This window comes from Balaenoptera borealis (genome assembly GCF_965194805.1).
Source record: "Balaenoptera borealis genome assembly, chromosome: 4".
Taxonomy (NCBI): Eukaryota; Metazoa; Chordata; class Mammalia; order Artiodactyla; family Balaenopteridae; genus Balaenoptera; species Balaenoptera borealis.
The window spans coordinates 117,187,762-117,208,767 of record NC_138861.1 but is presented as its reverse complement, the minus strand read 5'-3'; the positions used below and the strand labels follow the sequence as shown (position 1 = coordinate 117,208,767).

The window sequence follows — 21,006 nt, the reverse complement described above, 5'->3', positions numbered from 1 at the left end:
GATGGAAACAAGTGAAAAGGACACAGGAGCTACTTGGAGGTGTTCCCATTGGGCAAATTTGGGATAATTTGAGCACCAAGAAGAATACAAATAGTAATTGATAACAATTGAATAATAAAAGAATCCACGGGTCCAAAGTGATTCTAAAAAAGAAGAGAACAGAGCTCCTCTTTACAGAATGCCAGTGAACACGCAGAAGGAACGACAGAACCTGAAAAAAACAACTTTATAACCACCATTAAATAATTTGAGTAAAAATTATCCAAAAGTTTGTTGGGGAACAGGATATTCAAGCAGTTTCAATGTATCACCCCATAAATTACTTACTAATTACAAAGAGAAGAAGGTGCCTTTCAGTGGAAAAATCTGGTAGTCAGAACCTTAATCTAGTGATCAAACTTAGCACCACCAGTAATAGAACAAACTGGCATTATGTGCAATGTGAATGTTATAATATATGATCACCTAGTAATATTCTTGCAAAAAAGGTTTAACGAGTATCTAATAATGAGGAAACCTTAGACAAATTTAGATTGTGCAATATTCTACCAAGCAGTTGACCTGGACTCTTGAAAAATGTTATTGTTAAGAAGGAAAAAAAAAAGTAGATCTAGAACTCTTCTAAAACTGTTCTAAATTAAAGAAGACCAAAGAGGAATGTCAACTAAGTGAAATATACAATCCTTGATTGGACCTGGATCAGAAAAAACCATAAAAATCATCTGGAGATAATTTGGCAAATCTAATTATGGACTGCTTGTTACATAACATTATTGTACCTATGGTAAATTTCTTAAGTGTGATAATGGTATGCATGCTGAAGTATGTAGGTACAAAGAGCCATTATGTCTGTAAGTTACTTTCCAATGGCACACTAATATGTGTATATGTGTGTGTGTGTATATGTGTGTGTATATATATATAGAGAGAGAGAGAGAGAGAGAGAGAGAGAGAGAGAGAGAAGAGTTAGCATACATGCAAATATGTAATATGTTAACAACTGTACATGAAGAGTATATGGCTATTAACTGTTGCGATACTTTCAATTCCTCTGTGGATTTGAAATTTTCAAACACAAAAATGGGAAAAAATTTATAAACATGAGTAGATAATATGTATACTTTGACAAATATTTCTTAACATGTGAGCTGTTGTTCACTTAGTGCACTCTAGAGAAGAGGGTAAGGCACACATGCTGGAGTTAGACTGCTGGGTCCCAGCTCTACCACTTGGGAAATGAATGACCCATGCAGATTACCCAACTTCTCTCTGATCTAAAATGAAGATCATAGGTTGAACCAGAGGAAGTTGTCAGCACTGCCATTTTTTACTTACAAAATAGAAAAGCAACATGGTGCATATAGAATTTACCCATATGTTTATTGGGATGATTAAATGAGAAAATCCAAATAAAGTACTTAGAACAGTACCCATCTCATAGTAAGAGCTCAATAAAATGTTATCTATAATGAGAATTATAAGAATGACAAAGAGGAATAGCTACAGTGTCTAAGAAACTGTATTAAGAACTGGGGGTTTCACCATGCCACTCTCCCCCTTATACTCACTGACTCCTCACTATGTTTACTTATCATCATACTTATCATACCGGTTCAAACTCTCAGTATGGCATTCAACCCCACCTTTCATAATTTGACTCCTGCCTGTCCCACCAGCCTCCTCTCCAATCATATCCACAAACAGACCAACTGATGGCAGTTCCCAGGAAGTAACATACTCTAATACTTGCATGCTTTTACATGGAATGTCATTCTTCCCCTTGTCTGCTGGACTAACATCTAGACAGGCTTCAATACCCAGCTTAAACAGTATTTGCTTTAGCCCCTCCAAGATTTGCTTTAGCTCCTCCTTCTGAGTTTGGAGCCCTCCTCAGCGCTTTCCTAAACCTCTGTGCATACCTCTGCCATAAATTTTATACACATATATTTACATATACACATATATCATGCTTTATTACCACAATCATTCTTCTTATCCTGCTCCCCCACTAGGCTTTCAGCTCTTTGAATACACAGTACCTGCTCTGAAATCTCATACAGTCTCCTGACAAAGACAGACATGACAGGTGTACAAGGTGTTAAAAGAATATAGAAGGAAGAATTTCTCTGCAGACAGGAGGGGGTAGGAAAAATGTCAGGAAAGGCGGCAGGAAGAAATGTGAACTGAATCTTAAAGGATGAGTAGGAATTCACCATGTGGCTGGGTGAAGGGCCTAATTCAGACCAAGCAGCATAAGCAAAGCCAGAGGGGCATGAAGCAGCAGAGGGTCTGGCAATGCGAGGGCAGTCCACTGGGATTGTGTCCACATTGCAAAAAATACTCCCTTTTTAAAATAAGGCAATCATCAGCCTGAAGACTCTCGCACTCAGAGAACCAGTATTCTATCCATAATGGCGAACAATAATGGATTATAAGCAGTAGATGACACAATCAGATTACACTTTATGTGTTTTCAAGCATGTAAATTGATTTAAGAACCTTCATCAAGAGTTAAGATCTCTAATATGTAATAAGGTCATAAGACAGGCAGACAAATTAAATATATGTATTTTCCCAGTAAACAGTCTTTCCTAAAACTACAATCTGCTTATTAAGATTACATCACGTTCACACTTTTCAGGCCTTTTATATAGAAGTGCCTGGTCCTTATACCTTCAAAGTACTCACTGAGCTAGACTAAGCACTGCAGAAGCTAAAGATGTATAAGACACAGTCCCCAGCTTCCTGGAACTAACAGCCTAGCAGAACAAATGATATAGATCCACAAGTAACCACAACGTAGGGCAGGATGAGATAGGCTCCGTGCCAGTGTTAATAACTAAATGTAGAGAAAGAAGAGACTTCCTGCCGCTAAAATCAGGAAGAAAGAAAGGAGGAGGTGGCATCTGAGCCAGGCCTGGAGGCAGGGCTGATTCTCAGTATGTTCAGCTAAGAAAGAATATAAACTTCAAACATAAGTACAGTCATTCATTCCTAACAGTGATTTACTTTTAGTTGAATATTTGCTTTTAGGAGTGATAGTGATTGGAAACAGAAAAAGCCAACCAAAAGGGGAAAAAAGATAGAATGTTTGTAGAGTGTGATGTTTTTCAGCCTTTGATATAAACAAATGCTGAATTACTCATTTCTTTCGTCTGGAGGCCAAAACGGTAAACTGGAAAGAAAGTTTTTCAAGAATTGAAAACTCTCAGAAAACATTTCAGCCGACAGGCAATATAGTATTTTACCTCTCCCACATTCTTCTGATACTGTGTAACATGGATCCTCTATGGAGGTAGTTGTGAGGATCATTAATGTTGACTGAAGGTGACGGAGGGGAAGGAAAGTTTGGGTAGGACAGGGGTGGAGAGATCATCAAATCACAGCCTGTGCCCCTCTCACATCTCGCCCCTGAGCTCCAGGCCCTGGAATCCAACCACGTATCACATCTCTCCACTTCAAAGTCTCATAAGCACTTCACACATATCACATCCAACACTGAAGTCTTCATCTGCACTTTCTCCCGTGTTCTCCAGCTCACCAATTCCTTGCAGCAATGCAGAGCTACTGATTTATCAACAAAACCTGATACCCATTTTTCCTCGGAAACACTGGCGACTATTTCGAAAAATGTTAGAACTCTCCGTGAGCAAAATCAAATTCACCTGTATGCTAGATCTGACCCACTGGCACCAGCTTATAACTTATGAAACATAAATCTGATTATGTAATTTCCCTGCTTAAAATCTGTACAATTTCCCTCTGCAACTCTGGGATAAACCCTACTCTATTTAAGATGACATCAAAGGCCTTCCATGAGTCAGCCCATTCCTACCTCTCCCACAGCATCTCTCATCAGATATCCTTCAAACACATACCCCAATGCCAAATGAAGGTTCTTACATTTCCTGGAATATGCCTCTCACTCTGGCTTCTGAAGTTTCAGTGCATTTTTCTGTCTGGCCAGGGTGCCCTTTACTTGACTTACTTATCCCTCGGGATTTAGCTAGGCCACCAGCCCATCACTCTTGGGCGGGGATACTGCCCACTGAGACGTGCTCTCACAATATCCTATCTCAAAACACACCTCTCATCCAATATTGTCTTCATCTGTGGGCCTTCAACATTGACAGGGAATGACATAAACGCCTGTAGTTTCATCTTACTGATGTATCTGCAGTGGCTGGCACAGGATCAGACAGGTAATCGCCCTCAGTATGTAGCTATTGAATGAATGAATCAACTGAACACTACTGAGGCTGTGAAATCTTCCTTGATCCTCTCCAGCAGGAAGTCATTCTTCCTCTAAACAGCCTCAACTCTTTATCCTTAACTCTTGCCTACTTTAGAATCCTGGAAGGAATAAGAGACAACCATCTTACCAACTCAGCTCCTCCCAAGTAAGAGTCCATGTTTTACTAATCTCTGTATCTCTGCCAGCCCCTAACTTAGCTCCTTGCCTCTAGTAAACTCTCAAATGTGTGTCAAATAAATGACTAAGTAACTCTACATGTAATTCTACGATTCAATTCTCGATCCTTCCAGTTCCTTTTCCTTGGGTTAGGTAACCAAAACCCTACTTCACTCTGACATTTGCAAATGGGTGCTATTAAAGAAGTGGAAAAGGAATGGTTCAAAAGCACAGACGGTCATCCAATGACAGTTTTTATTTTAGAAATGAGTAATCTGAGAAATCTTCTACTACTTCCAGTGGATTTTTCCCAAACGATGGGCATGGTAAACAAAATGTATTTTAAAACATGCTATACCATGGATGCCACCATGGACCCTAGTAAAAATAAAACACTGTTTCAAAGTTCATTTGTATTCTTTATGTTGACCATACAACAATAATAGCAAACATTTATCAAGAACTGTTCTGCATGAGGCATTCTCCTTACGGCCAGCAACAATCTTGCCAAGTAGGTTTAAAGATTAGGAAATTGTGGCTCAGAAAATTTAAATAAAATATCTAATATGTCACAGTTGGTGAGTCACAGGAACAGGTCCTGAACCCACATCTGTTGGTGACAAAGCCCACATTATACTCTTTGTTTGTTATGACCTCCTTAACCTCTGCCATAGCTCTGCTAGTTAATACTACAGCTGATAGTAAATATAAGATACATATGCTTTGGTGTTTTAAGTGTCCCTGAACAGAGAAATTTCTTAACTTTTATTTCTAGAACTATCAATTTTGTTCCCAAGTGATTTTATTAAAATCTCCCCTTAAAAACATTTTCTCTGACATGTCATAGTATCTTCCATCTATCAGTTTAAAGTACATTGTCTTCTTGGCCCCAACTCCATTAAATAGAATTTCACATATTTCACCAAAAATTTCCACAAAAGTATCACAAGGGTGATTTGTTAGGTAACATTGTTCACTTCCAAAAATATTTAAAACAAGAAACACTTTATGCACCAAAACAATGGCATGAATACTACGAGGTGCTATTATAACATCTTACATATCTTATACAATAAAAATATTTCTTACCTGATTCTTTCCATGGAGAATTAATGAATATGAGATACAATTCCCTCAGGTTAATGATAGGATGGTGTTAGTAATTTCATTTGGTGGACTTTTTTTTTATTTGCTTCTTTAAGTATTAAAAACATAAACTGTCCTTTAAGTTAGAATGGAGGTCAATTTATTAGATTTATAAAACAGGAGAAAGGAATTATAAACTGAAAGGGAAATGTTTAATGTAATAACTGAAATAAAATTATAAACAGAAGAAACAAATCTCTAAGGAATATAGTTCCCCCCCACCAAAAGCAACTCAAAAACACAACTAGTGTTAAGTTTTATTAATAACTTTGTAAAGTTATTATTTAGAAGTACTGTATGTCTTTCAAGACATAGATTAGCCAAAATTATTTCAAAAAATATGTTCATCTAACCTTTGAGCTGGCACCTTATCCTGGCTATTCTCTGCCTTAAGACGTAGAAAGCTGCAAAACAAATGTCCAAAAAAAGAAATTCCAGATCTTTTCTCTGTAAGGAGGCTGGACTTGGGTATTTATCAACTTGTTACATTCCCGGAGACTTACACATATGCAACTTTCAGTGCTTTTCTGAAACAAACAAAAAAATCTAGGACATGTTCAAAATAGTATATTTTAGTCACCATTTTGTCATTAAAAAACATTTTGTAACAAAAATATTAACCAATAATTGAAGTTGTGCTATTCTTTCATAGTTCAAATTCTAAATTAAAATATTTCAGACCTTTTGTGACACTGTACCTTCCAATCCAATTTTTCATTTTCAGAATATTAATTTTTGGTTCCAAGAGACAGTATCCTTTTATTTAAATGAGTGTTGGACAAAATATCTGAAAAAAATTAAAACTTTTGATAAATTAGTAACCAAGTCTGGTAGTTTTTAAATTGATATATCTTTACTTACCTGTTTCTTACATACTGTGTGTTCCCTTTTCTCTCCAACTTTGCAGAGGAAATATTAAGGTTTTTTTTTTCTTTCCTTCCACAGCATTTTCTTCTTGCATGGCTGCTTTGGTTGTCAATAGCAACAATAATTAGTGTGAAAGCTCAGCCATTTCACTTGAAGATACGTAAATTACCCATTTTAATGAAAGTAAATGGAAGAAACTTGAAACACTACTAGTAATAGTCAGCGTTCGACCAACCTAGAGATCCTAGAGGTAAGGGAAGAGATGACTGTATGACTTCTCTTTTGGATTAATGTCTTTCCTCTTTAAAGCATAAAATATGCTTTAAAGAGGAAAGACTTTAACTTTCCATTTGTGTATTTATTTGTGTAATTTAAAATTAGGTGAATGGAGCCTTCTTTTAGGTAATATTAGAAGAAAAAAATTCTAAGTCCAATTTGATTCAGTTGAAGTAATAATTTAACTATCGATCCAGAATGATTGCTCTGTACTTTTAAAGGTACACATTACATTTGCTTGTTAGAGGTTTTTTTGTGTGTTGGTTAGGTTTATAACTTTAAAAGAATTCACCATATCTTGATGTTGATACATTTCTTAAAAAAAAAGTAATGAAATATATCAGGCACAATCTAAGCAAAAAGCTGAAAATAAATCAAAGTATAAATTGCAAATTATATTCTGGATCACATATTAAAGAAAACTGTTTATGACTATGGTTATGTATGAGAAGGGAAAAATATAAAAGGATACCGTTTCTCTAATACTCTTTAAATGCCAATTTTGAAAAATCTAATTTATCAAGAAAAAATATTAAATGATTTTTAAACAAAGGTAAAACAAGCCAATGAAGAATAGCAAACGTCATTGTTTTCTAAGTAGTTATATTAGTACCAAGCATCCAACAGTTCTGTATAGTTTATTTTTGTTCATAATATCTTAAGTTGGGTCACATTTCTCTTACTTAAATCAGGCTTGACACACATAGATTTAGCAAGTTTTATGTTGTCAGTATGTATAGCCATTAAGTAAGACTTTTTAGCATGAAATTTTAGCCAATGCCCCATATTCTAAAATTTGCATTTTAAAACTATACAAAACTGCATTTTAAATCAAAGCAATTTTAAACATGGAGAAGATTATTTCCAGGAAGTTTCTGGAATCTATTCTCTATTGACACAAGGAAATTTTCACAGGCAACCATCACCACGGTTTTTGTGAAAGCTGCCAAAAATAAATGCCCTACATGTATTGTTTTGTGGTAAACCCCACTAAAAAGCACTAAAATAGGATTCATTAGTAGCACATAATATAGAAAAATCTGTCCCATTTTTTCCTGATAACCTGCTTCCCGACAGCCACTGTAAAGAGCCACAGTGGTTAACACATGCAATCTCGCCAGCAAAGCCACCTGGTGAGAATTCACAACTGTAGAACTCTCTCCTGCAACTTGTCCCAGACCACTGCTTCAGTTCACCTGAGGGCTCTCAGTGACACTACACTCTACTGAGGGGTCTCAGTGATTATCAGGCATGGTTAAAGATCATAAGCACCCTAATGATTGTATAAAATTGTGACTAATATAAACCAGAGAAACGGAACTATTCGGGGATGACTTTTCTTGCCTGCTAAACACAGGTTACAAATTTGGAGTCCATCCTGGGCTTTGGACAGAGTTAGGGAAAATGAGGGATAAGAAACCCAAAGGAACTGAGCCTCCTTATTAGCTAAAGGTATCCCTATCTTCTGGCATATCGTCAGACAGTCTCTTAAGCATGATACAGGCACCTCTTTCCAGGTTATAAATGCCAGGTACACAGATGAAAGGGAATGGTCCTCCCTGACACTGTACTTCTACCTTCTAACCCTAATCTCTAGCTAGAAAAAAAGTAATTCTAAGATGTTCTCCATACCCCAACCCTAAATTTCACGTATTTCTCATTGTCAAAAAAGTTAATATTAGCCTGGCAAACTCTACTCATAGACAGCTCTGCAACTCTGCATGTTTATAACACCAACATCCAGGACAACAGATCCCATGCCCACGAATAGCATTTTGAGTAAGAATTTGGATGACCCCAACTTTCAGTCTACTGCTTTATAGGCATTAAAGCTATAGCATTCATCAGACCTCAACACAAGATTAGAGAACAGAACATTTAACAAATCTACAAATAATTTCTTCATAATTTTATATTTTCTCCCCCAATTTACCTGTTTCAAAAAAACACAATTCTGCCTTAATTAGGAAATAAACTATACAGGGGAATATCCTAATTTTTGGCCATACCTAGACACCAAGATGCAACGAACCTTTTAATTCATCAGTAAAAACTCAATTGAGTTTTGATTTAAAAACTCAATCCAAGGGACAAAAGAACTTGAAACCATTATCTATATGAAACACCACGAAATATTTATGTAATCAGATGAGCTTGGGACAATTTACCCAGTAGAAACTATTGCCACAGTAAGTTATATAATATAAAATCAACTCTAAACATCCATGTACATTAAAAAAAACACACTTAAGCATGAGCTGCAATTTGTGTTTTTCTATTATTTGCTATTTGTTGGCATGAAAGCATTCGGCAGATAGTTACTAAGTACCTACAAAATCTTAACATTAAAATAAAATAGAAGGTAACAAAGGCTTTAGCAAAATATTTTGGGTGGCAAGAAGCTTATGTTCGGAAAATCTATCCAAGGAGTTAGTCTGTGTGCTAAACACACACCTTTGACCATTTAGGGATTTTTCACAGAAACTGAGTTTGAAAACTCTGATCTATAAATACAAGGCTAGAGATTTTTGAAAAACAACACTGTTTTTGGCAAGGTAAGCATAAATCCAGAAATGTCTAATAGTTTCTTTTGTGTACATTAGCACAAATTTAAACTGTGATGACATAGTTCTAAAAGTTCAGGATAAGTCAGTAATATTTACAAAAGACAACCTTAACCTTGTGATCTGATGATGTTATAATAGGAAAACAATGTCAGTTTTGGAGAATTTATATCATTAATCTACAGGACCATTAAAGAGATACTAACCAAATGAAGTGTTCAGTTTTAAAATTTATTTGATTCTAGACTATCCTCATGCAAATCACCTACAGCAAATCCTTAGTCTCAAGTTGGCTTTCCCCAGCATCTAAAACCTACCAAGGCTGTCTCCAGCCTTTGGTTAATATATGGCAGAAAATGAGGGCTTCTAATTAAATATAATTAGGAGGAAAACTGTTTCTTCTACAAAATCAACTACTATATTATAAAGCTATGAAACCAATTTGATTATTCATATCTCTTTTTCCTTCTATCAGACCTAAGAATAACAAGTTGACTTAACAGTGTTTCATCAGGTTAAGTTAAAACGAAAATTCTTGAGACTATCTATGAAAGAATATGTAATAACACATGGATATCTACACTATTTTACCATACATAATAATACTTTATCACATCTAGGCTGTAATGTACTCTTTTATGCTGGCTTTATTAGGAATTTTATTAGTATTTATATTATGACCATAATTATCTCAACTAGGCACTAGTAGTAATTACATGATGAAATTGGAAAATTTAAAATGAAGCTTTAGTGCATTAAAATGCACTAAAAATAATTTAAAATGCACAAATATAAATTTCTTTATATTTGATATTACTTAATTGAACTCTATACCTTGTAACACACTGATGATTTTTAAGTAACTAGATATACATTTTGAAACCAATTTTCTCTGGTAGATTCCCAGGGATGCACTGTCAATCACATCAGGCCTATGCTACAGTATTTTTCTATGGTCAGCGATTGATATCACTTTGAAATTTTTTCAAGCGAAATTATCTTGGCTACAGTCTATTATATTTGAGAACTGATCATTTATTTATTCCCACAAAGAAATGTAAGATCTTGGCCCTGGCAATGTAAACTCCTTGGCTCCCCTCCAGGTTGATATAGGGTGACAATTCTTGGACAGGTTAGATTCTTGGTTGGTGCTGATCTCTGGGGAAAGGCATTCAAAGTCCCTTTCTCCCAAGGAGATGGGGCACTTACTGGATTGGGGCCCTCTCCAGACACATCACGTTGAGCCTTTTTCTTTCTTTTTTTTTTTTTTTTTTTGAGAGAGAGAGATTCTCCTAGGGCATATGTACCCCAGAGTTTCAGGTTCCATTGCCAATGGAGCTTCAGGAGTGCATGAGGATTAACCTTTCCTCATACCCCAGTGAAAACAAGTTAAGTTTGTGTCTGGACAGTGACATGAGACTCTGCTTTGAGTCTATTCAGGCCTCAGTGGCTTATTTAAAGCAGCCCTCCATGAGATCCAGATGAACTAGAATAAAAACTAAGGGTCATTTGGGCTCCTTTGCACACCTATAACAATCAGGAGCTTTGGGGAAATGAGCACTGCTCAAAGATTTTGTTGTTCCTGGGCTCACTGGCCCTTATTCCATGTAACAGCATAAGCAGGATAAATGATTCCTGGAAGCAATGTTTGTGCCTCACCTCTTACCCCAAGTTATAATTTGCATGAAAATGAGTAAGTACATACAAAATGGTAATGACTTTCTATACTGATATTCAATGAATACAAAAATAATTAACTCATACAAAATTGATACAAAAAATTCTCCCACTGATTTCTTTGCAGAGTCTCCTAATACTGGATCCTAGGAGACACCTATCTGTATTCCATTCCCAATGCCTCTGGGTACCAACTCCATCAACTGCTGACTAATTTTTAAAATACATGGGCTGAAAAAAAAAAAAGAAAAGAAAAAATATATGGACTAGCTTTGAATTAATATTACAGCAAACTTGACATTGTTAGAGATCTTAACTTGAAACTGTCTTTTGTCTAGCCTGGAATTGTCCACCCAAAGCCCTATACTATACAGTTCACCCATCACTGCTAGATATTCTGGGCTGAATCAAGCTGAGTCATCAGAAAGCTAAGCATGTATAACGTTTCTTAAGCTGCTTGTAAAATAGTTTTCTATGAACTGCAGTTCTAGAGTAAGGGCCTCTTCTTAGGTTGGAGGCTCTTCTATGGAACAGCTTTACAAAACCACCACTTGCTTCATGATAAAAACGTTGCTGTAGCCCCTTCCACTCCATCATTCAACCCCACTCTCTGAAGACCACATGAAAGTCTTTTTTCAGTACTATATGTGGGAAAAGCCATAATTTCCCCAAATAACTGGCTTGATTTTTCCCTAACAAACAACATGAATTATATAAGCAATGAAACTTCCCTTTTTCCTTTGGCTAGCAGAAACTAAGAGCCAAATTATGAAACATAATTTAAATCCTATGGCTTACATATCTGCACTTATTAACTCACCTCCCAACATCTTACCTTTTACTCTATCCTTTTTCCTTCCTCTAGCCATTGTTAATTCTATCTTCCTATTTTACTGCATTCATTCCTGGAAGCCACTTCACATCCTTTCCCAAACAAGGTAGGGCATAAAAACATAGAAATAAATCCATTCTATTCGTTTTTTAAGGTATCTTCTAAGGAATCAAAAATAGAAAATGACTGAATGGAAGGTTTCCACTCTGTAATATTATCCATGATTTAATCGCCTTTAAGTTACATATTTTATATAAGAAAATCTATAAAAATAAAATGAGAGCTCTTCAACAATTGTACTTACATAAAAATAGGATGACTATCTGTCCCATATCTGTATGTATATAACAGTGATGATGAATGTGTAAAGATATTCACTACAGCATATTTTGTAAAAACAAAATATTGAAAACCACCTAAATGTACATAAATAGGGGATTTTTAAATTAATTAATTTAAAATTAATTATGGTACATCCATATTTAAAAGATATGATACACCCATATTTAAAAGAATGAGTCAGGTTTACATGAATTGATAAGGACTAGCCTCCAAAATGTAACATTACATGAAAAAAGAAGGTACAGACTAGTTTTACATTGTGCCATCATTTTATGAACAAGGAAAATTTTTGAAATGCCTAGAAATCTCTGCAAAGATCAATAGGGAACAGTGGTGGCCTGCTGGAGGTTGGAACTAGGTGTCAGGAAAACAGAGAAGTTAGAAAGACTTACCTTCACTGCCTTCTCTCTCTCCCAATCTGGTTCTTTTAATTTTTAACTTATGCACGCATTTCTTAATTTTTAAAAATAAGATGACTTAAGATATAATTGGAATAAGGATTAGAGTAACTAATGGAAATGATATGCCCCTACAGTTTTGTTTTTTTTTTTACCCCTTTGGTGGCGCTGCGTGGCTTGTGGGATCTTAGTTCCCTGACCAGGGATTGAACCTGGGTCCTCGGCAGTAAAAGTACAGGGTCCTAACCACTGGATTGCCAGGGAACTCCCACCCCTAGAGTTTCAAAGTCACTTTTTAGAAGTATTTTGGTACAATAGTTTAGTATTTCCTGAAAATACTCATGTCATAGCAGGTGTCCCAAAAAACTTTATTCAGGTATCAAAATTCTACATACTTCTCCCTAACAGGTAATGGGTCTAGAAAAAAGCAAACACTATATACATAGCTGTAAAAATTACGGCTGAACTATAAACATAATAAAAGGTCAACGAATTAAGCAATTCCTAAAAGAATGTATGAGTCTTTCTTATAAGTAAAAAGGACCTCATATCCATAAAGAGTAGACAACTGACAGGCAGGACGCCAGGTGGGGATCCTGGCTGATGGACAACCTCACCCCATCCTCCCAACCAGTTGCCTCTAGTCCAAGATTAAACAGATGAAAAATGGGGGCAGAGGGACCTTCACTGACTTGTCAGAGGGGTTTTTTGGGAAAGAGTAGGGATTAGAGCATCCTAGAGTCAAGCAACAGATCAGATTCTGGATGTGGAATTGCCAGAACCTTAAGTCAGTATTGCAATCCAGTCTTTCATTTACCTGCTTACTACCAAGGAAGAAACCACTGGCCACCTGGTCAAAATTACAACTGTATATGTCATTTGACCACATATAAAAGTTATCTTGCAGAACAATATTTGTTTCAATGTATGTTTAAGGTTGCTTATTTTAGAATTGTGTTAGCAAAAGATTAGAATCAACATAAATGTCCACCAATAAGAAACTGGTTAACAAATTATGGTATAGCCATACAGTGGAATGCTACACAGCCATAAAAAAGTAAGCAGGCTCTTCATGTGCTGATGATAAAGAAAGTCTTTCAAGATGCATTTTTAGGAAAAAGAAGGTAAAATGCTGTATATAGCATGCTATATATAAGAATATATATATATATATATATATATATATATATATATATATATATATAAAAGATACATAAGAATTTACCCATAAGTACGTAAAGTATTTCTGAAAGGTATACAAAGACCTGGTAACATTTATTGCTCTAAGGAGGGGTATTTGAGGCGATGAACGCATTTTCTCTTATAAAATATATAGTTTTAAAAGACTGATGGGAAAATTGTTAAGCCTGCACAAAATCGGTGGGAAAGGGGCAAAAGTGTCTGTTATGGTGGTGGGGGAGGGGAGGAGTGATGAGGATTAGACCATTATAACCCGCCTCTCGTTCCCTTTCATCTCCCCCGTGATGAAGGCGCAGCCCCTGTGATGAATATCTTCCATTACTCACTGAAGGAAACTGCAGGGAATCACTCAGCATCTCTGGATTCGCTTTAAAAGCATGCAGTTGATTCAACTGACTGAAAATGCATATAACATGAAAACCACCATTACAATTGCTACAGAAGGGGGTGTGGGAAGCACACCTACATTTTCCAAAGCTTATCAAAAAGTTTCCCAGTAGCAAAGTGCTGTTTCTGGGCTGGAAGCGGCTCCTCAGGACCAGGTGTACGCGCACGTGCGCTTTCAGGCAGCATCTCCTTGTGGCAGGTATTGGAGGGCAGATGGAGAAGCTGAACTTGCAGCCACTGAAGGGCTTCCCTTTACTTGACCTGACCTCCCAGCCTGAGAAGTGCTAAAATTTCTAGTCCGTAAAGGTTAAGACCTGCCCAGATTAATTTATGAGGGGATCTTAGGAAATTAGTAGCTCTCAACAGTATGATATAAAGATCAGTCCTAATGGGGGGAAAAAATGAAGGAACAAGGTAATTTCTGTGAACCTTAACTCTCAAGACGACACATACTCCAAAACTACCTACGGAAAAAGGTCAAACTTCTTCAACACTGATTCTAGTTTGGAATCTGCATTCCAAGACCACTTGAAGTCACCCAAAGTACATGCTGTTCTTAACCTTTTCATGGAAAGTGGTGGTTGGATAATCTTAATCAAAAAACTGACTTCCTAAGGATTTGGAGATTCAGGTTTAGCGCTGAAAGTAGTTATAAGATTGTCCACTGCTCTGCATTTATTCCTACCTCAAAAAATAAAACATGAGATTTTGCATTCTCACCCCAAAATTAGAGGAGGAAGCTGATAAACATTAAGACAGTGAAGCGTGCTCAGCTCCATTAAGCTGGCCTGGGACCTGCTGGCAATCTGCACCACGGCTCTGAGCAGCACAACCTGCCTTGAGATTCCCAATTACTCCTGGAGCGCGTACGGTTGTATGGATGTAAGAAACTGCTTCATCTATAAAATTCTGATTCATGGCCAGTGGAGGTTGCCATAGTTGTTCACTGCTAATGGAAAGGCACTCACTAGGAATAGTAGGGGAACCCTATGTGTGGCCTTCAAAGTCACTTCCAATATTTCTTGTTTACTCTTAACTATTTTAAAGAAAGTACTCAAAATCCAAAAAATCAAAGAAGGGTGTAATCTATATACTTTTGTGATTAGGGACAGGAAATCAATGACCAACATAGGGAGCAAAAATTAAAAAATCATGTTCCTTTTAAGAGGCTGATTCCTGAACCCAGATATGAATAAGGAATGAAATATGAAATTTAAATGTTTCACTTACCAAATCAAAATTCTCTGCTTAAACTAATAACCATTTCATTTGAAATACAGAAATAAATAATTCAATGATTTGTTCATCATTCTTTCTAGTGGTCCACGATCATCAGCCATAACATACATTATCCAAGTGAAATTATACGACAACTCCAAAACAGTTTCAGAATGAATTACTGTTTCTCAGTCCTTAAGTTGCACTAACCTATAAGTTTATCTAGCGCTGATAAAAATCCAGAATTTTCACTTTACATGGCAATTGTACAGTTGTAGCCTTTACTAACTTCAGAGAGGAGGGAGGAGAAAACAAGGTTTAGAACTAATAAAGCAAACTCTAGGAGTAGGTTTCACTTCTCACAAAAATCTCCAAAGAAACATAACAAAACACCTGCATTTTGCCTGGTCTTAAGGAAAAATGATCCAAAACCATCTTAATTTATATAAATTCTTTCAAAAACCACAAATTGCTCAATGACAGCCAAAGAACTCAGGAACTGAATAGCTTTGTTGAAACCTAGAACTAGTTGTATTTTGAGTTTTTCTTCATACCTTAACAAAGTGCTTTCAACAGAAACACTATTGTTATAGCCACAGATAGAGCCAAATGTCCAAGTAAACAGAAAGACAACCATACAGAAATGCAATATCTAGACCCTATATACCCTTTTCAATATTAAGGAAGTTCTCAGATGGGGTTTAGAGCTGCAGGGCACCTTAGAGATCCACTTGTAAAATAAGAAAACTGCAGCTGAGAAATGTTAAATAGCTAATCAGGTACAAAAGTCAGGGCTCAACTCAGCTGTCCCAAATTGTTTAGTGCTTTTAGTTAAGAACTGTTTCCACGGAATACATGGCTTTTTAAAATCAGGTATACAAACCCTGAGAAACCTTTATTACAGAGATCTCCACTTGGAGTAGAGAAATTGTTAAAATAATTAAAACGAAATGTGCCATTAACAAGATGGAAAAGTTAAGGAAGTTAAATAAAATAACTACAGAGCAAGAAACAAGTATTTTGTGATAATCTAAGTGATTAAGGTGCTGTGTGCTGTAAATATGGAAGCATCGGTGTGTTACAAACATATTAAGAAATTTTCCCTTTACAATCAAGAGCCATATCAATAGTCAATAAAGGTAAAGCCCAAGACGATTAACTGGAAAACCCAATTTTGAATTCTCAACGTGTAGAGATCTGTTTTTAAGTCAAGAACATAGAACAAAGAATCAAAGGATATTAAGAAGGTACGGGTATGATCTCTAAAAGAACAATGAAAACATAACCTGCCTATGTCTGGAATAGGTCATGCTTTCGCCAGCGGGGCGGGAATATTGGGTGGCACAGGCGGGAAGCAGAAGGACAGCTCCTGTGCCTGTTTGGGTAGCAGCTCTGGTCCTTCCTTCCTCAGTCCCAGAGGGAAGGGCGGGAAGTCTGGCTGAGCAGGGCTTTGTGGCTGGACTTGGTGAGGCAGGAGCGAGGCTGGGCAACGCAAGCCCCCTGCCATGTTCGTTGTCTTCTCCCAACAAGTCCATGGAAAGGGGGGCAGCAAGTGAAAATGAAATGCAGTATGTTTTGTGTAAATACATATACTCGACTCACACGAATACTGAGTCAATATGTCTCACGTATGCTCAACCAAATGGAAGTAAACACTCACCCAAGGGTCAGTGCTCTAGGGTGTGAGACCTGACAAGTAGTACGATGAGGGTATGGTCTCCCCCAACTTACACATCTTCTAAGGGATAAATTGGGAGCTTCTACATGCAGGTGGGAACAGTTTCCTTTTGCTTTGCTGTGCTGATTTGAAAGAAAATTCCAAAGTAAATCATTCAGAAAAACGAGAACCAGGGCACTTTTGCTAAGGAAGGGAGAATGCTCCTTATGGGAAAAAGAACTCTGAGATTATCTAAGGGTCAGGAAGGCAAAAACATTTTTCACATTAGATTTCCCAGAAGCTATTTGGAATTTTTATAGGTAATCCATTACCAGATGTAACTGTTAACGAATAGCAAGGTATTTTCCTTGAATAAATATAGTGACAAAGGTTTTAATTTCACAAAAGCTTTCTTTAAAAACTAATCAGGAGTTTTCCATTTGTCCCCTACAAGCCTCGTTTTGCCACTGTTCTTCCTTCCCACTCTGAGGTGACCTCCTCTCCCACATTCCTCTACCTGTTTACAGCAAAACAAAGACAGGGGGATCTCTGAACTGGCAAGAGACATTTGGACCATCTGAGGTTCTGCAAAAATAAAACACAGACAAGGAAGCATCCATCTTTGAACTCATTTTTACAACTCTGCCATCTGTAATATTAATGGTAAAGATCCATCTGGCCCTTTTTAGTTTAAAGGCATTTTGTTTTATTGCAACACAGAACCTTGGAACCATTTTTTTATTTCAGCAGTATAAATGCAAAAATGCATATATCATGCCTAAAGAACAAAGAATCTGATAGCATGGGTATGTCCCATCCCAGAACATTGTGTCAGTAGCAGTAGTCCTTTACATTTCTTTAATTTCATCAAACACACATAACAGTGTTTACTCTGTGCCAGGAGTAGTTTTACGCGCTTTACAAATCATAACTTACTTAAGCTGTGTTGTGGTCCTAGGAGGTATTGTACTATTTTAGATGCATTTTAGTGATGAGGAAAATAAAGCACAGAGGGATTGAATGACCTGCTCAAGGTCACACAGCTAATAAGAGGTGGAACTAATTTAAACCCAGGCAATCTAGCTCGAGAGTCCACGTTCCCTCCATTATGCTGCCTCTCAAACTTCCACCAAATCTAAGGTAAACTGTGATTTGTGCAGGATCACCTTACGCATTTATTACCATTTCAGTAATTTACCTCATGCCATGTTGTAGCTTCCTCAGATTCAATAACAGGAAGGAAAAGATAAGTACTATCCAATACTATATTTGACCACTGTGCAGTCTTTTAGAAACAAAATGAAGGTATAGAAAATAACAGAATAGTGTCCCATATCTGCTGGGAAAGCTACTGTGCAGAAAGTGGAATGCTAGGAAATCACTTGGATGTTTAAGTTTTGTAATGCCACTGGACCTTTCAAAGGTCTTTACACTCATTCAAATTCAGAACTGCCAAGTCAGTGTATATTAGGGAAAATTTAATTCCAAGGTAAAGAGACATAAAACAGCTCCTAGAGGTTCCTTCTGGGGAATTCCGCAGTTGATGAACCTCTAAGAGATAGAGTTTTCTCCGCGGAATTCTTTTAGCACATCTGGCAGAGTGCAAATACACTCCTCCGCGTGCGTCTGCCGACTGCCCTGACACGCGGCCTTCGTGGAAGGTGTTCTCCACTGAGCTCAGGGCACTCTGCCAGGCGGACTTGTGCTGGGTGGGGCTGGCGGCCTGTGCACACCCAAAGCACTGCAACATTTGCTCTGGGAGTGTCCTGAAAATGAAGGCAGTGAAGGAGGAGGAAACTGTCTCCCTTCCTGCAAAGAAACTACTTATTTTTTATGCAGGAGAGGTGTGTGTATTGGGTCAAGAGAAGAATCCTCTCTTCACCCTTTGCTTATCAACACCGGATTGCTCTTCAAGTTCCACACCTGTGGCCTCCAGCTGTGCAAATACCTCTGGCCCTGTGGCATAAGACTTTATTTCACCAGGTACCATTCTTCTTTTTTGACCATCTTCCATTAAAAACAATGGGAATAGACTAACCAGTGGGGGCACAGAACCTTTACCTAGTTCTTTTGTTTACTGAAAACTGGAGTTACCATCATCTGCCTTTATAAAAAGCAGCAATGACCCAACTGTGCAAAAAGTCTGGCCCAGTGGCTTGCAGGGAGCAGGTAGACAAACTTTAGTCCCCTTTACCTTTCCGTCCCTAACCAGAGAGGTCAACCTGGGACTGTCACTCTCCCTCCTTCACAAAGGACAGGCATCACACACAGTTCTCAAAGACTGAAATAGCTGAGGGAGTGCCTAGCTTTCCAAACTGAAATTTACCTGATTCCTCATCCTGCCAGCACTTCTCTAAGGCAGGCTCCTACCTTTCCAGCTCCAGACTTAACTATCCTTCCCTCTTTCTCTAAGCCCCTTTCTCATCAGCAGTAAACACTGGGATATATGGCACCCAACTCAGTTCCCACTATCTAACCAGACATGCCAACCTCGTGCTCCAAAGATATCCCAGAAATTTACTTGATAGTTTGTGGATCCTTTTGTTAGGGGGAGTGGGATAAAATTTTAAGATCCAGATAAAATGCTGGGAATGAATTTCTCAAAATACTGGGATGTGGCTCTGATTTCTACCATTAAAATACCCATTTGTGATCATGTAAAATTAAAAATCAGTGTTCTGATTGGGCACTTATTACAGGATGTTGATTACTCATGGAACTTAAAGGTGATGGGTTTTTTCCCAGAGGTATTATTGGATTATACTGGGTGGTCCATTTAGAAGCCAGTCAATACAATCTCACTTCAAAAAAAAGATTTACAAATAGGCCACTTTATACAACAGCCATGGTTTAAGGAATTTATAAGTGCTATAAGGTTCAGAGTTTATTTAGTGTAAATACAGTCTAGACTCATTATCTTACCCACACCTCAGAGCCCAGAGCAAAGAAAAGAGTAAGCCTGATGGGAAAACAATAGCTGGAAGTATGGGGGACAAAAGCTCAAAGGAGCATCCTAGGTGGCTCTCTGTGAATAACAAAACTGGCACCTTCCTACAGGTGGCTCAGGGTGGAAAGGGGCAGAATAAGAGGTCAGGGACTGCAGACTCTGTCAGAACCACACCACCAAGCCTTGCTCAGGAGTGAGCCCTCCGACGTGCAGAGCGAAGCCATGACGGACGGTGGACGGCCCGCCCTCAAAGGAAGCTGAAGTCCCAGGGGTGATACTCACGCTGACACTGTCCCCAGGACCGGCGGGCCCAGGCCCAGCAGCAGTCAATCCTCCCACCATAACGACACAGGCCAATGGATGACACTATTTGCCTGGGCCACCTACCAAACAAAAAGATTCGAATTAAATAAAGACACTTTTCGAAATTAAAAATAATTTCCTCTTTGTTATTACTTTAGAAAAAAATTTTAATCACACCCAACAATTTTCTATGGACTTCTTCATGCCTGAAGAAATAAAACAATAACACACCTTCAGGGAAATAGTTCTGCCATGATCTAATTTCAAACATCAGACAAACGCAGATACAACCACCCAAGAGTGGGGGGGTGGGGGGGTAAGGGAGGGGAAGATCCTTTCTTACAAGGAAAGAGCGCCAGCTAAAACCAAGAATTCTCAAGGCTGCCACTCACAGGATGGTTTCTTAAGCTTGAAATAAAAGATTCCTCAAAGGCCCACACCTGTTCCTGAGAGGAAAGTCAGTTTTGACTGATAACACCTTAAACTGAAAAGTATTAAATAAGACATGTCAAAGCAGAAAGAAAAAATTTTTCTGCCTTATATAACAGGTACATGTGGGAAGGAGAAGGAAGGGAGGTTTCTCAAAATCAAATGAAACAGAACTCTTTTCCAGATATGACTCTTCTTCAGAAAAAGTTCCCAGAAAAGAATGTACTTGAGAAAGAAGACTAAATAAAACCAAGGAGAGTTTAAAGTGTAGCTAACATCTTAAGTGTCCTTGTGGTTTGAAACTTTCCTGCATCAACGATTCGTGTTACCGTCCTCTCTAATGTAAATAAGG

At 37.6% G+C, this 21,006-nt stretch overlaps 1 protein-coding gene across 7 annotated transcripts in view; it reads right to left on the bottom strand.

Annotated features, from left to right (window-relative positions):
• The window catches only part of NPNT (nephronectin), a 72,613-nt gene that overhangs the window by 49,241 nt on the left and 2,366 nt on the right, over positions 1-21,006 (bottom strand). For 3 of the 7 annotated variants that reach the window (XM_082389073.1, XM_082389070.1, XM_082389072.1), the window contains exons 2-3: positions 20,205-20,305; positions 5,911-5,961 (exon numbers count right to left, since the gene is read on the bottom strand). The exons of 2 other annotated variants lie outside the window; for them this stretch is intronic. In XM_082389073.1, coding sequence (XP_082245199.1) covers positions 5,911-5,961; positions 20,205-20,305 — 152 coding nt within the window. The remainder of the gene's footprint in view (positions 1-5,910; positions 5,962-20,204; positions 20,306-21,006) is intronic. 2 more of the 7 variants (XM_082389071.1, XM_082389074.1) reach the window with 1 other exon arrangement.